Source organism: Oncorhynchus kisutch, linkage group LG15 (assembly GCF_002021735.2).
Source record: "Oncorhynchus kisutch isolate 150728-3 linkage group LG15, Okis_V2, whole genome shotgun sequence".
Classification (NCBI taxonomy): domain Eukaryota; kingdom Metazoa; phylum Chordata; class Actinopteri; order Salmoniformes; family Salmonidae; genus Oncorhynchus; species Oncorhynchus kisutch.
In genome coordinates, this window is record NC_034188.2 from 46,867,935 (window position 1) to 46,884,437 (window position 16,503).

The following is a 16,503-nucleotide window of genomic DNA, read 5'->3' on the forward strand; positions in this document are numbered from 1 at the left end:
ATATGTAGCTAGATGTAGAAGGCTAATGTTAACTAGCTAACATTGCCCATGAATGGAAGTTGGGCTAGTGAGCAATCGTTTTAGCCAGGTAGACAAGGACAACAAAAATGTAATGTGTGTACTGTATGACAGAGTGATTCATCAGCATGAAAGAGAGGAGGATGACATTGGCGTTTCTCTACAAGGAGGGTGAGTCAACATGTTTTTCTACTTGCACAAACATGTATGCACACACACATGCACACACAGAAATCAGAACCATAGACAGCCACATTATATTTAGCATATGTTGACTGGACTAAATTGTTTTTGGTGTATTTTAGTTGCCACTGTATTAGACTAAGCAGACATGATTTGATGATGTTGAAATGGTGCTGGAATAGTGAAGGCAGCTCCTGTTTTCTTTGCAACTTGTGGTAACTCTATATGGTTCTACATCAATAGTTGTTTAGTGGTCAAGAAATTGCAGGAACATTTGTGTTTCGGGACCATGCTGTGTAGGTCATGTAACTGTTACTGCACATGCAATTTGCTTTCTGGACCTCACCAGACAGAGTTTGCTATGCGGTTTTGTGATAAAACCAAGATGTGGTTGAATTTATTCTGCCACTGCGTCTTCTTATTGTCTCGGCCTTTACACATATGTATCACGGTCGCAAGGCATATGAATTAACAGGTTATAGAGACAATCACTTTAATAAATAATGATTTCATAAATATACAACAGGCCTACTTAGGCCGCACTGTGATGGTTAATGAATGCATGGAATTCTTCGACATCTCCACTAAGAACAGTGGAAAGCAAGCGCCCGAAGCAGTTGGCGGCAGACAGTAGGAGCAACAATGTATGGAACCAGCGAAAAGACCGCTGATCAAAGCTGACAAGCATCGTCCCATTGCCGTTCTCGTAGCAGCAGGATATTATGGTGGCAGCACGATCGCAGGGTGCAACATTTAAAAATATATAATAAGAGTCCCCCTGCAAAGAAAGGCTCACCTTTGGGAATATCGACACTGTCATCCTTGTCATTGTCATCCTGAACCAATGATGGCCATGGCAAAAGGTAGGGGCAGATATATATGTTCTATTGGAAATTTACTCTTATCTGCTAGTGGTCGATTACTATTCAAGATACATTGAAATAGCAAAGACACCCATAACCACATCAGATGGTGTTATCAGTATATTTTTGGTTACAGATAACGCTGTTCTCTGTGAGCTCCTTTTCTGCTTTTGCAGAATATGACTTCATACGTGACCAGTAGCCCCTACCATGCACAGAGCAACGGTGAGGCAGAGAGAGCTGTGAAAACAGTCAAGGGACTGCTGAAAAACAACAAGGATCCATACAGGGCTCTGTTAGCTTACACAGAATTACACTGCATCATGGGCCGTCACTTGCCGAGCACCTGATGGGCAAGAGGCTGCACTCCCCATTGCCTGTCTCGCCGGCTCAGTTTAAATCTCAATGACCTAACAGGAAGGCCTTGGCTGAGAAGGACAAATGGCTGAAGCAAACACAAACTGGAGACTTTAATCAGAGACACCGTGCTACGGAGAGACCAAAGTTTACAGAAGGTCAATGTGTGTGGAATACAAACTCAAAGACACCAGCAATAGTGCTGAGAAAAGCGGATGCCCCATGTTCCTATATGGTGGACACAGGCTCAGAGGAGGTACGGAGGAACAAAACACACCTCAGAGCTCTTCCAGATCTACCAGCCACACAGGCTGAGGAGGCCACTGACAACACGCAAAAAGAGGGGGAAGAAGGGAATGCTCACAGAGCCACAAGCTCGCCCAAAAGGCATTCTCACAGAGCCACAAGCTCGCCCAAAAAGCATTCTCAGAAAGTCACAAGCTCGCCCAAAAAGCATTCTCACAGAGCCACAAGCTCGCCCAAAAAGCATTCTCACAGAACCACAAGCTCGCCCAAAAAGGGATGTGAAGCCACCAGAGTGGCTGAAAGACTATGTCACATGAATAGAATACATATTGTTGAGGACCATACCCAGCCAAAAGAGACTGTGTAATTGAATGCTTTCATACGGTTTCAGAATGTGAACTAGCATGTTAAGAGAATAATACTGGTTCCAAATTATATTTCAGTTATGCTTCAGTGGTTCTGAATGCTGAATTCTTCTTCATTGGAGAGGGGAAGATGTAGTAGGAAGGCCCTTATGGGTATTCGTACCTATGCATAACATGCACAGACTAGGCTAGTAAAACATGCTGAAACTAGAACCTTGTTGTCGTTCCTCCTTATTTTAGATGAAGCTACACTCTAGTGCAGTACAACTGTTTTTCACAGCATTGCAACCACCTTTGAAAAAAATGTATGGATAAGTTGACATACTTTTATTTGTAATATTGTATTATTTATACCAGCATTTCTTTAGAAAGTTTACACACACACTGATATGTTGAAGCTATTGAATTGGCTATATTTAACGAAGTATACTTTTAATGAAATATATTACAAATATATGTAATTAGAATTACGCAATAGAGTCTGCAAAACATAATTTGGTCTGTTGTGCTGACCAACTGGTTTTATACAGAGTGCTGGTGACTCCTAACTCCACCCACTCCATTCACTGTATATTAATTACATATTGGATCAGAGAGAAAAAATATCTGGCGTTTCGTGGGAAGTCGAGTTGTAAGATTGATGCACTTCAGATGAAATGAGTAGTTAATAGAGAGAAATTCTAAAGTCTATCTGTTTTGTTTTTTGAGGTGGAGTCCCTCCATACAGTGGTGAAGTTGGGGTGTATGAATTACTGTGTAAAAGCATTTGTCCCAAGATTGTGATCGCTGTAGTGCCTTTGTTGGTGGATAGGCATATTCTACAGGTTAGAAAGGTCGACTTTGTACTCTTTATGGCTATGGTGATCAACGACACTGCATAAGTCGAGAAAAAGTTTTAAAAAATTGACAACATTGTGAATGCAGCGGAGCAGTTTCTGAGATTGGAGGACTTCTCTGCGAATGAGTCACATGGAAGGCTATCACAAGCCGTACTACTCTCTCAGGCCCCAGAGCCTGAGTCGGGAGATATGGACCTTTGAGGAACGGAAGACTTGGGAGTCTGTTTTGCTTGGTTTTGTTTCGTCAACTATTTTAGCTGTAAGGAGTAACTTTGTTTTTCCCCATCAAGTATGGTTTTCTTTTTTACTTTGAATCCAGTAGTGGGCAGCAATACAACTTTTTGAATGTCGTCCCCATCAAAACCCTCGCCTCGTACGAACCATCCTGATCTCGCAAGCTTACATTCTGTTTCACTAGATCAGGATTGTTCGTACGAGGCACCTAAAACCACTGAGTTAAATAAACACGTGAGACTGCGTCCAAGATGACCGCCGTTGTTTTCAAGGAAATCTACTCACATTCGCATATGCCGATCGAGGACCGTCTATATTTGGGTTGCATCCGGTTTATATGGACCAGCATCTGCATACAGTTTATACGGACAAACATCACATGCACTCAGTGCACACAGGGAGCAGCATGAGCAGTGAAGAGTCCGACGTCATCATCTGGTCACCCTAAAATATGGTAGACATTGGAAGAATATAAAATATGAATATCTTTGGCTGTGAGTGATGGGGGGGGATCGGCCTCAGCGAAAATTATTTGAATAATTAAATAGATGTTTAGTGTACAAAAAGTGATGACAAAAGTGTTTTATTTGGAATTTTCAAAACGGACTTCTTCGTTTAAACTGCTGTACCGAAGCAAAACTGTAGGAGCTGTCGAAACCGTACTTCTAGACCGGAACCCTGGCCACCTGACTAAAGCCCCAACTAAGAAGATCCACATTTCAATTGTGGGCTTTTATTTTGAAGGATTTAATATTACCATACGAAAGTGACGGGATTGTTTGTACTTCTGGCGGAATATTAATCACCGTCCCATTGTTGTTTGTTGAGGCAGCTGGCTAGCTAACTTAGGGTATGTATTAACACCACAAATATTATCTAAAAATATTTAGCGAGTTATTGGAAATAAGCACATGGCAATTATTTATTTTTGTTGAAATGTGTGTATTATGCTGAGCATTCATAAAACATTAGCTTGTTAACTAGCTATGTAGATGGGGGGCTAACAAAGACAGCGAACAACCACCATTTTTCAGGCACCACCTAAAACGATTTCAGTAACGTTAGTTGCTTTTACAAACTCATGGAAGCCAGACATCTATCGAGCTATATTTGAGTACATCTAGAGAGCTACCTAACGTTAGTTATTTTTGCTATACCTAACTGGCTAGCCGTGGCTAACAAGCAAGCTTGGCTGCTGCGCTGACGTTAGGTAACGTTAACAGAGAGCATCTCGATTTTCTTGGCTGTAAACGTACTTGTTTTGTCCCATGTGATACGAGTCACATTTTCAGTCTCGATTGAGTTTTTAGCAACACTAAGACGTTAGTTCGTTAGCTATAACGGTTCGCTAGCACACTGCAAGGCTACGGTTCGTTACCTACGACACAATGGGATGGATCCATGATGGCTAGCTAGTAACTATATGCTGAGTGTTTTGGTGTTGAGGGGGCTGGATTCGAAGATAGCGAACTGCCGTTGTAGCTAGCGACAGCACACCAACCCTCTGCACAATCGCACCGTTAATTAGTTGCAAACAGTATAAAAATATGTTTTGCATTTAGTTAGCATTATTAGTGATTACAAATGTTTATTTGCAAGAAAGGTCGCGACGTGTACCCCCAGCCCCCATTATTTGTTATGGGCAGCTAGGGAGGGACACTCATTTAATATGGCCAAAGCTCAGGGTGACAAATTTGGCTTTGTTTTTTAAACTGTATCTACTGTATCTCTCCTACTAGACCTACACAAGGCACCATGGGGAAAGATCCTAGGAAACCGAGAGGCAAGATGTCGTCATATGCTTACTTCGTGCAGACCTGCAGGGCAGAGCACAAGAAGAAACACCCCGAAGCCAGTGTCAACTTCGCTGAGTTCTCCAAGAAATGCTCAGAGCGATGGAAGGTAGCATTACACAACAGTGAATGAATGTGACGTGACATGTTTCTGGTATATACTTAGAATGATTATGGCTATATTTCCACCATAGTACGTTTTGTTACACTTGAGTGACCTTTGTGGACAGTCTAGCGGTGGCCATGTAGATATGTAATCTGAATTTATACCTCTATATCCAGCCCATGTCTCCTAAAGAAAAAGGCAAGTTTGAAGACATGGCGAAGCAAGACAAGGTCCGCTACGAGAGAGAAATGAAGAACTACATCCCACCCAATGGCCAGAAAAAGAAGAGGTTCAAGGATCCTAATGCCCCCAAGAGACCACCGTAGGTTTGCATGGCAGCTAGACTGGATAGCAATTATAGAGGTGAATTAAACTTCCCTTTGAATTGACATGCATTTGTTTTTGTTTCTCAGGTCTGCGTTCTTCATCTTCTGTGCTGACTTCCGGGCCAAGATAAAGAGCGAGCACCCAGGCCTGTCCATTGGAGACACTGCTAAGAAGCTGGGAGTGATGTGGAACAGCTCTGCAGCTGAGGAGAAGAAGCCGTACGAGAAGAAGGCCGCCACGCTGAAGGAGAAATACGACAAAGTGAGTAGGGCTTTGTTAAAATTGAGGTTGATATACAAACGTCTGATTTCCTGATCACGATGCAGTGACAATTTATTTGAATAAGATGGTTGCAGATATAAGATGGGTGCAGACAATTCCACTGATATTAAATAAATAGGATGGGGGGAAAAAGGGAAATAATGCTTATCTAAACACATTACCATTCTCATGTCACTATTGTCACAATGTAACGTTTTAAGCATTTTCTTGGACAATTGTTCTTTTGGATGGCAATATGAGAATTCCGTGTGGAAAAATGGCTTTTTAATTTTCCCGCTGTAAAACGGTATGTCTGCAGATGTCTTGGATCCTAGAAAAGCATATTGGTCAGGCTCTAAATAATTATGTTGTTACACAGGATATCGCCTCATACCGCACCAATGGTAGAGTGGATACGGCCTCCTCCGCAGCTGCTGACGATGAAGAAGATGATGATGAGGAAGATGACGATGAGGATGATGACGAGTAGCCTCTCTGCTGTTGTAGCCTACATACTTGTTTTAATGCTATGTAACTCTATTGTACACACCCTACATCTCTGAACAGACCCAGATGCAACGAGAACACATTAGGATGTGTGTATATTTAATGTTCTTAAGATGGATGGTGTTATGCTCCCTTAAAGTTAACACTACATGTCTTGAATTTGATGTTCTGATATTTTTGTTGTTGTTCCTGCCCTTGCCTGTGACTGCTTTGGAGGATTATGAAACAATATGGAAGTAATAGGTGTGCAACTCTCAAATCAGATTTCTGGGTTGGTAGCTAGTGTATTTGTTTTGTTTTTCCTGTATTTGTTTGAAAGGATATTTTTTCATGTTTGTCACAAGGTCTTTTTATTGTTCTTTGAATACCACTCTAATTGCAGCTGACATTCAGGAATGTCTTAAATAAAGGTCTTTTTTAATAAATGTGTCTTTTTGGAAGATTTACCATGATCTAAGGCATTTGGTTGATTTCGATAAATATGTACATAGTGCCTTCAGAAAGTATTCATACCCTTTTGAATTATTCCACATTTTGTTGTCAGACTGAATTCAAAATGGATTAAATATTTTTTTTTTTATCCATCTACACAATACCCTATAATGACAAGGTGAAAACACGTTTTTAGATATTTTAGCTAATTAATTAAATGAAATACATTTCTAATTTACTTAAGTATTATGTTCACCAGAGTCAGTAATTTCAGCTTTGCACACCTGGATAGTACAATATTTGTGAATTCTTTAAACAATTATTCAAGCTCTGAAGTTGGTTGGTTGTCAACCACTGCCATACAGACATGTTCAAATGTGGCTATAGACTTTCAAGCTGATTAAAGTCTTAACGTTCAATCTTGTATTGGTAAGAAACTCCTGTGTTTTAGGTTATTGTCCTGCATCAAGGTGAATTTGTGTCTGGTGGAAAGCATACATTCAGGTTTTCCTCTAGGATTTTGCCTCTGCTTAGCTCTATTCCATTTCTTTTTATCCTAAAACACACCCTAGTCCTTGCCAATAACAAGCATACACACAACAATGCAGCCACCACGATGCTTGAAAATATGAAGTGGTATTCAGTGATGTTTTGTTGGATTTGCCCCAAACAACACTTTCTATTCAGGACATTAGACATGAAGTTAAGTGCCTTATTGCTAGCAGTTTTGGAATACTTGTATTGTGTACTGGCTTCCTTCTTTTCACTCTGTCATTTAGGTTAGTATTGGGGATTAACTATAATGTTGTTCTGTCCTCAGTTTTCTATCACAGCCATTAAACTCTAACTGTTTTAAAGTCACCATTGGCATCATGGTGAAATTCCTGAGCAGTTTCCTTTCTCTCCGGCAACTGAGTTAAGAAGGACGCCTGTATCTTTGTTGTATTGATACACCATCCAAAGTATAATTAATTACTTCACCATGATCAAAGGGATATTCAATGTCTGTTGTTATTACACATCTACCAATAAAACAGTTACAGAGTTTAATGGCTGTGAAAGGAGGAAACTGAGGATGGAACAACAACATTGTAGTAACTCCATAATACTAACCTAATTGACAGAGTGAAAAGGAGGAAGCTTCTACATAAGGAAGCCTTTGTGAGACATTGGAAAACCTCCCTGATCTTTGTGGTTGAATCTGTGTTTGAAATTCACTGCTCAACTGAGGGACTTTACAGATAATTGTATGTGGGATACAGAGATGAGGTAGTCATTCAAAAATCATGTTAAACACTATTATTGCACACAGAGTGAGTCCATGCAACTTATTGTGGGACTTGATAAGCACATTTCTACTCCTGAACTTTTTTAAGCTTGCCAAAAAAAGTGGTTGAATACTTGTTGACTCAAAGACATTTCAGCTTTTCATTTTGTATTCATTTGTAAACATTTCAAAAATCAAAATTCCACTTTGACATTATGGGGTATTGTGTGTAGGCCAATGACACATCTCAATTTAATCTGTTTTAATTTTAAGATAAACACAACAAAATGTGGAAAAAGTCAAGGGGTGCGAATACTCTTAAGGCAGTGTAGATTTCATATGACCGTTTAAATAAAGGTTATCATCTGAGATAATTGAATCTAATTATTAGAACGCTCTTAATAAATGTTTAGTATTAACCATAAAAGGTTCTATTTGTGTGATCGAGTTGCACAATAGTGGCAGTAGAATACAAGTGTACAGTCGTGGCCAAAAGTTTTGAGAATGACACAAATATAAATGTTCTGCTGCCTCAGTTTGTATGATGGCAATTTGCATATACTCCAGAATGTTATGAAGAGTGATCAGATGAATTGCAATTAATTGCAAAGTCCCTCTTTGCCATGCAAATGAACTGAATCCCCCCAAAACATTTCCACTGCATTTCAGCCCTGCCACAAAAGGATCAGCTGACATCATGTCTGATTCTCTCGTTAACACAGGTGTGAGTGTTGACGAGGACAGGCTGGAGATCACTCTGTCATGCTGATTGAGTTTGAATAACAGACTGGAAGCTTCCAAAGGAGGGTGGTGCTTGGAATCATTGTTCTTCCTCTGTCAGCCATGGTTACCTGCAAGGAAACACGTTCCAACATCATTGCTTTGCACAAAAAAGGCTTCACAGGCAAGGATATTGCTGCCAGTAAGATTACACCTAAATCATCCATTTATCGGATCATCAAGAACTTCAAGGAGAGTGGTTCAATTGTTGTGAAGAAGGCTTCAGGGCGCCCAAGAAAGTCCAGCAAGCGCCAGGACCGTCTCCTAAAGTTGATTCAGCTGCAGGATCGGGGCAACACAAGTACAGAGCTTGCTCAGGAATGGCAGATGGCAGGTGTGAGTGCATTTGCACGCACAATGAGGCGAAGACTTTTGGAGGATGGCCTAGTGTCAAGAAGGGCAGCAAATAAGCCACTTATCTCCAGGGAAAACATCAGGGACAGACTGATATTCTGCAAAAGGTACAGGGATTGGACTGCTGAGGACTGGGGTAAAGTAATTTTCTCTGATGAATCCCCTTTCCGATTGTTTGGGGCATCCGGAAAAAGCTTGTCTGGAGAAGACAAGGTGAACGCTACCATCAGTTCTGTGTCATGCCAACAGTAAAGCATCCTGAGCCCATTCATGTGTGGGGTTGCTTCTCAGCCAAGGGAGTGGGCTCACTCACAATTTTGCCTAAGAACACAGCCATGAATAAAGAATGGTACCAACACATCCTCCGAGAGCAACTTCTCCCAACCATCCAGGAACCGTTTGGTGACGAACAATGCCTTTTCCAGCACCTTCCAGCACCTTAAGGCAAAAGTGCTAACGAAGTGGCTCGGGGAACAGAACATAGATATTTTGGGTCCATGGCCAGGAAACTCCCCAGACCTTAATCCCATTAAGAACTTGTGGTCAATCCTCAAGAGGCGGGTGGACAAACAAAAACCCACAAATTCTGACAAACTCCAAGCATTGATTACGCAAGAATGGGCTGCCATCAGTCGGGATGTGGCCCAGAAGTTAATTGACAACGTGCCAGGGTGAATTGCAGAGGTCTTGAAAAAGAAGGGTCAACACTGCAAATATTGACTCTTTGCATCAACTTCATGTAATTGTCAATAAAAGACTTTGACACTTATGAAATAATTGTAATTATACTTCAGTATTCCATAGTAACATCTGACAGAAATATCTAAAGACACTGAAGCAGCAGACTGGAAATTAATAGTTGTGTCATTCTCAAAACTTTTGGCCACGACTATATGTAAGTAGTATGTAAATCCAGCAAGTGGTGCCATGGAAAGGAAGGTTTGCTGTCCAAAGGAGATATGGAGAAGGACAAATGATAAGGAGATGAAAATGGCAGGGACCACCTGAAAACCACAGCGTTTGACAGAGATGCACTGTTGAAGCCCATTGCTCCAAATAAGAGCTGAAAGGAATAAGAAATAACAGTGTCTCTTGACAAATGCATATCACTAAATAATTCAAATAGAATCTATGTTCAACCATAAGACCTTTGATCAAATATGTGAAGCAATGCAATAGTATGCTGAGCTATACAGACTCCAGAACCTGGCATAGATATGCCTCCCTGCATCTGCTGTATGAGTTGACCAAAAATAAAATGATTATTGAAATACAATCCAAAATGTACACATTGAATTCATTTGTTCAGAAGGCAATAGATTTTGACTGGTTGCAGGTTCATATCAACAAAGAACAAGAATTACAGTATCACAGACACGTTTGTGAGATGCAGGGTACAGTACTGTAAAAATTGGGGTACAAGGAGGAGGAAGAACAAAAAACAAAACTGCAAAGAGCAAAGCAGAGTAATAATTTCTGATAAATTTTGAGCTACTGTGATAGAACATGTTTTCGTTCATCAAAAGACTGACGTAAAAATATGAATATTTTTTAGATAAAAAATGTACTTCTCTCTTAGAATTGTATGTTTTGAACAATGTGTTTTCTATTTTTCCAGTGTATTGTTTACTGACTGCTTGAGAGTGTATATAATTTTGATCACTTTGTTTATGATTTAAGAGCAGTGTTTGATTTTGAACACAGGTAAAACTGTTTTGAGGAGAATGTTTCATTTTGCAAGAGGAGTCAGAGGTTATGTAAGTAGTGCTTGAAGATGAGGTTTTGTATTAAATGTTTTCGGGAAATGGAGCAAGGTTTCAGAAATTGTGTTTTAGCAATTGAGAAAAACTGTAATATAACTGAGGTATCCACCCTTTCTGTAATTATCTAGGGCTTTGTTTCCCAAACATTAAAAAGTGGACATATTGTGCACTGCAGTAGTGAAGGGTGCGTAAAACAGGAAATGCTGAGAAATGGAATTATGATATGGTCTGGATTATCTCTATCTGTGTCTTTACCATGTATCGCTCTACCTGTACTTAGAAAAGTCCCCCTACACACACACACACACACACACACACACACACACAGAGAGAGATTCAAACGGTGGTGGAGTGAGTGCGGAAAGTGGAAAAAGTAGCCAATGGTTAGAGATAGGGAGAGAATTAGGTTGATGCATTTACAGTGCCTTCAGCTTGAATTTAAAATGGATTAAATTGGGATTTTGTGTCACTGATCTACCCACAATACCCCATAATGTCAAAGTGGAATTATGTGTTTAGAAATGACAAAAAAATGTCTTGAGTCAATAATTATCCAATAATTTTGTTATGGAAAGCTTAAATAAGTTAAGGAGTACAAATGTGCTTAACAAGTCACATAAGTTGCATGGATGCAATAAGTGTTTAAAATGATTTTTAAATGACTACCCCATCTCTGTACCCCACACATACAATTATCTATAAGGTCCCTCAGTCGAGCAGTGAATTTCATGCACAGATTCAAGCACAAAAACCAGGGAGGTTTCCAATGGTTCGCAAAGAAGGGCACCCATTGGTAGATGGGTCCAAAAACAAATCTGACTTTGAATATCCCTTTCAGCGTGGTGAGTTAATAATTACATTTTGGATGGTGTATAGTCACAACAAAGATACAGGCGTTCTTCCCAACCCAGTTGCTGGAGAGGAAGGAAACCGCTGAGGAATTTCACCATGATGCCTATGGTAACTTCAAAACAGTTATAGAGTTCAATGGCTGTGATAGAGAAAACTGAGGATGGATCAAAAACAATGTTGTTACTCCACAATACTAACCTAATTGACAGAGTGAAAAGAAGGAAGCCTGTACAGAATCAAAATATTCCAAAACATGCATCCTGTTTGCAAAAAAAGGCAATAAAGTAATAGTGCAAGAAATGTGACAAAGCAATTCACTTTTTGTCCTGAATACAAAGTGTTATCCAATACAATCCAATACAATACAACACATTACTGAGTACCACTCTCCATATTTTCAAGCATTAGTGGTGGCTGCATCATGTTAAGGGTATGCTTGTAATTGTTGACTGGGGAGTTTTCAGGATAAAAATAAACAGAATGGAGCTAAGCACAGGCACATTCCTAGGAGGGAAGCCTGTTGCAGTCTGCTTTCCAACAGGACAAAAACATATAACACAGAGGCTAAATCTACACTGGAGTTGCTTACCAAGAAGATATTGAATGTTCCTGAGTGGCCGAGTTACATTTTTGAAAATCTGAAGCAACTCCACTTACTGCCCGGATGCAGAGTGCCAACTGTAAAGTTTAGTGGAAGAGGAATAATGGTCTACGGCTTTCTCATGGTCCGAGCTAGGCCCCTTAGTTGCAGTGAAGAGAAATCTAAACACTACAGCATATTATGACATTCTAGACAATTCTGTGCTTCCAACCTTGTGGCAACAGTTTGGGGAAGGTTCTTTCCTGTTTCAGTATGACAATACCCCTGTGCAAAAAGCAGGTCCATACAGAAATGGTTTGTCGATGTGGAAGAACGGTGTGGAAGAACTTGAATAGCCTGCACAGAGCCCTGACCTAATTGCTCAACATCAGTACCCGATCTCACTAATGTGCTTGTGGCTGAATGGAAGAAAGTCCACATAGCAATGCTCCAACATCTAGTGGAAAGCATTCCCAGAAGAGTGGAAGCTGTTATAGCAGCAAAGGGGGGACCAACTCCCTATTAATGGGGTGACAGGTAGTCTAGTGGTTAGATCGTTGGACTTGTAACCGAAAGGTTGAAAGATCGAATCACCGAGCTGACAAGGTAAAATATCTGTTGTTCTGCCCCTGAACAAGTTAACCCACTGTTCCTAGGCTGTCATTGTAAATAAGAATTTGCTCTTAACTGACTTGCCTAGTTAAATAAAAAAAATGCATGCCCATGATTTTGGAAGGAGATGTTCGACGAGCAGGTGTCCACTTTTGGTCCTGTAGTGTATATTCAGTGCGTTTGGAAAGTATCAGACCACTTGACATTTTTAAAACATTTTGTTACGTTACAGCCTTATTATAAAATTGATTAAAAACCCTTTTCCCTCGTCAATCTACACACAATATGAAAACAGGTTTTTAGACATTTTTCAAAAGTATTAAAAATAAACATAAATACCTTATTTACATAACTATTTTTACCCTTTGCTATGAGACTCGAAATTGATCTCAGATGCATCCTGTTTCCATTGATCATCCTTGAGATGTGTCTCCAACTTGATTGGAGACCACCTGTGGTAAATTCAATTGATTGGACATGACTTGGAAAGGCACACGCCGGTCCCACAGTTGACAGTGCATGAAGATGAAAAAAACCAAGCCATAAGGTCGAAAGGAATTGTCCGCAGAGATCCGAGATATGATTGTGTCGAGGCACATATCTGGGGAAGGGTACCAAAACATTTCTGCAGCATTGAAGGTCCCCAAGAACACAGTGGCCTCCATCAATCTTAAATGGAAGAAATTTAGAACCACCAAGACTCTTCCTAGAGCTGGCCATTCGCCAAACTGAACGATAGGGGGAGAATGGCCTTCATCAGCAATGTGACCAAGAACCCGATGATCACTCTGACAGAGCTCCAGAGTTGCTCTGTAAAGATGGGAGAACATTCCAGAAGGACAACCATCTCTGCAGCACTCCACCAATCAGGCCTTTATAATAGAGTGGCCAGACGGAAGCCACTCCTCATTAAAAGGCATAAAACAGCCCGCTTAGTGTTTGACAAAAGGTACCTAAAGGACTTTCAGAAAAAGAGAAACAAGATTCTCTGGTCTGATGAAACCAAGACTGAACTCTTTAGCCTGAATGCAAAGCATCAAGTCTGGAGGAAACCTGGCACCAGCATGTTGGTGGCACAACATGCTGTGGGGATGATTTTCAGCAGCAGAGGATACTAGTCAGGATTGAGTAAAGTACAGAGCAAAGTACAGAGGAGAGCCTTGATGAAAACCTGCTCCAGAGAGCTCAGGACCTCAGACTATAACATTTTCAGAAAAGATAGAACTGCCAAAGGGGGCAGAGTTGCAATCTACTGCAGAGATAGCCTGCAGAGCTCTGTCATACTATCCAGGTCTGTACCCAAACAATTCGAGCTTCTATTTTTAAAAATCCATCTTTCTAGAAACAAGTCTCTCACTGTTGCCACTTGCTATAGACCACCCTCTGCCCCCAGCTGTGCCCTGGACTCCATATGTGAATTGATTGCCCTCCATCTATCTTCAGAGTTCGTGCTGCTAGGTGACCTAAACTGGGACATGCTTAACACCCCAGCCTTCCTACAACCTAAACTTGATGCCCTCAATCTCACACAAATTATCAATGAACCTACCAGGTACAACTCCAAATCCGTAAAACACAGGAACCCTCATAGATATCATCCTAACCAACTTGCCCTCCAAATACACCTCTGCTGTTTTCAACCAAGATCTCAGCGATCACTGCCTCATTGCCTGCATCCGTAATGGGTCAGTGGTCAAACGACCGCCACTCATCACTGTCAAACGCTCCCTAAAAAACTTCAGCGAGCAGGCCTTTCTAATCGACCGGGCCGTGGTATCCTGGAAAGATATTGACCTCATCCCGTCAGTAGAGGATGCCTGGCTATTCTTTAAAAGTGCCTTCCTCACCATCTTAATAAGCATGCCACATTAAAAAAATGTAGAACCAGGAACAGATATAGCCCTTGGTTCTCTCCAGACCTGACTGCCCTTGACCAGCACAAAAACATCCTGTGGCGTTCTGCATTAGCATCCAATAGCCCCCGTGAAATGCAACTTTTCAGGGAAGCAGGAACCAATATACACAGGCAGTTAGGAAAGCTAAGGCTAGCTTTTTCAAGCAGTAATTTGCATCCTGTAGCACAAACGCAAACTCAAAACAGCACGCTGTAAAGGCCATGGAGAATAAGAGACCCTCCTCCCAGCTGCCCACTGCACTGAGGCTAGGAAACACTGTCATCCAATATAATTGAGAATTTTAATAAGCATTTTTCTACGGCTGGCCATGCTTTCCATCTGGCTACTCCTACCCCGATCAACAGCCCTCCACTCCCCACAGTAACTCGCCCAAGCCTCCCCCATTTCTCCTTCACCCAAATCCAGATAGCTGATGTTCTGAAAGAGCTGAAAAATCTGGACCCCTAAAAAAAAATCAGCCGGGCTAGACAATCTGGACCCTCTCTTTCTAAAAGGATCTGCCGAAATTATTGCAATCCCTATTACTAGCCTGTTCAACCTCTCTTTCATATCATCTGAGATTCTCAAAGATGGGAAAGCTGCTGCGGTCATCCCCCTCTTCAAAAGGGGGAGACACTCTTGACCCAAACTGATACAGACCTATATCTATCCTACCCTGCCTTTCTAAGGTCTTCAAAAGCCAAGTTAACAAACAGATTACCGACCATTTCGAATTCCACCGTACCTTCTCCACTATACAATCTGGTTTCAGAGCTGGTCATAGGTGCACCTCAGCCACACTCAAGGTCCTAAACGATATCATAACGGCCATAGATAATAGACAATACTGTGCAGCCGTATTCATTGATCTGGCCAAGGCTTTCGACTCGGTCAATCACCACATTCTTATCGGCAAGATTCAACAGCCTTGGTTTCTCAAATGATTGCCTCGCCTGGTTCACCAACTACTTCTCTGATAGAGTTCAGTGTGTCAAATCAGGGGGCCTGTTGTCTGGACCTCTGGCAGTCTCTATGGGGGTGCCACAGGGTTCATTTCTCGGGCCGACTCTCTTCTCTGTATACATCAATGATGTCGCTCTTGCTGCTGGTGATTCTCTGATCCACCTCTATGCAGACGACACCATTCTGTATACCTCTGGCCCTTCTTTGGACACCTTGGAGAGAGTTGAAAGTCCGTGTTGCCCACCAACAGCCCCAAAACATCACTGCTCTAGAGGAGATCTGCATGGAGGAATGGGCCAAAATACCAGCAACAGTGTGTGAAAACCTTGTGAAGACTTACTGAAAACATTTGACCTCTGTTATATACCCTTTGTTGGCAATGACAAAGTATTGAGATAAACTTTTGTTATTGACCAAATACTTATTTTACACCATAATTTGCAAATTAATTAATAAAAAATTCTACAATGTGATTTTCTGGATTTTTCCCCCTCATTTTGTCTGTCATAGTTGAAGTGTACCTATGATGACAATTACAGGCCTCATCTTTTTAAGTGGGAGAACTTGCACAATTGGTGGCTGACTAAATACTTTTTTGCCCCACTGTATATGTATGTATGTATGTATGTATGTATGTATGTATGTATGTATGTATGCATGTACACACATACATACATACACTGCTCAAAAAAATAAAGGGAACACTAAAATAACACATCCTAGATCTGAATGAATGAAATATTCTTATTAAATACTTTTTTCTTTACATAGATGAATGTGCTGACAACAAAATCACACAGAAATTCTCAATGGAAATCTAATTTATCAACCCATGGAGGTCTGGATTTGGAGTCACACTCAAAATTAAAGTGGAAAACCACACTACAGGCTGATCCAACTTTGATG

General features: G+C 40.9%; 1 protein-coding gene across 2 annotated transcripts; it reads left to right on the plus strand.

The window, feature by feature from the left end:
- Positions 1 to 3,491: 3,491 nt before the first annotated feature.
- LOC109905339 (high mobility group protein B1-like) lies at positions 3,492 to 6,955 on the plus strand. Of its 2 annotated transcripts, none has more exons than XM_020502653.2 (5): positions 3,492 to 3,955; positions 4,845 to 5,007; positions 5,181 to 5,326; positions 5,418 to 5,592; positions 5,972 to 6,955. In XM_020502653.2, the coding sequence occupies exons 2-5, from the start codon at positions 4,861 to 4,863 to the stop codon at positions 6,080 to 6,082; spliced, it is 579 nt and encodes a 192-aa protein (XP_020358242.1). In that variant the 5' UTR covers positions 3,492 to 3,955; positions 4,845 to 4,860; the 3' UTR covers positions 6,083 to 6,955. The 2 variants fall into 2 exon arrangements, with proteins under 2 accessions (XP_020358242.1, XP_020358241.1); XM_020502652.2 differs by lacking the exon at positions 3,492 to 3,955 and adding an exon at positions 4,067 to 4,315.
- Positions 6,956 to 16,503: the final 9,548 nt, after the last annotated feature.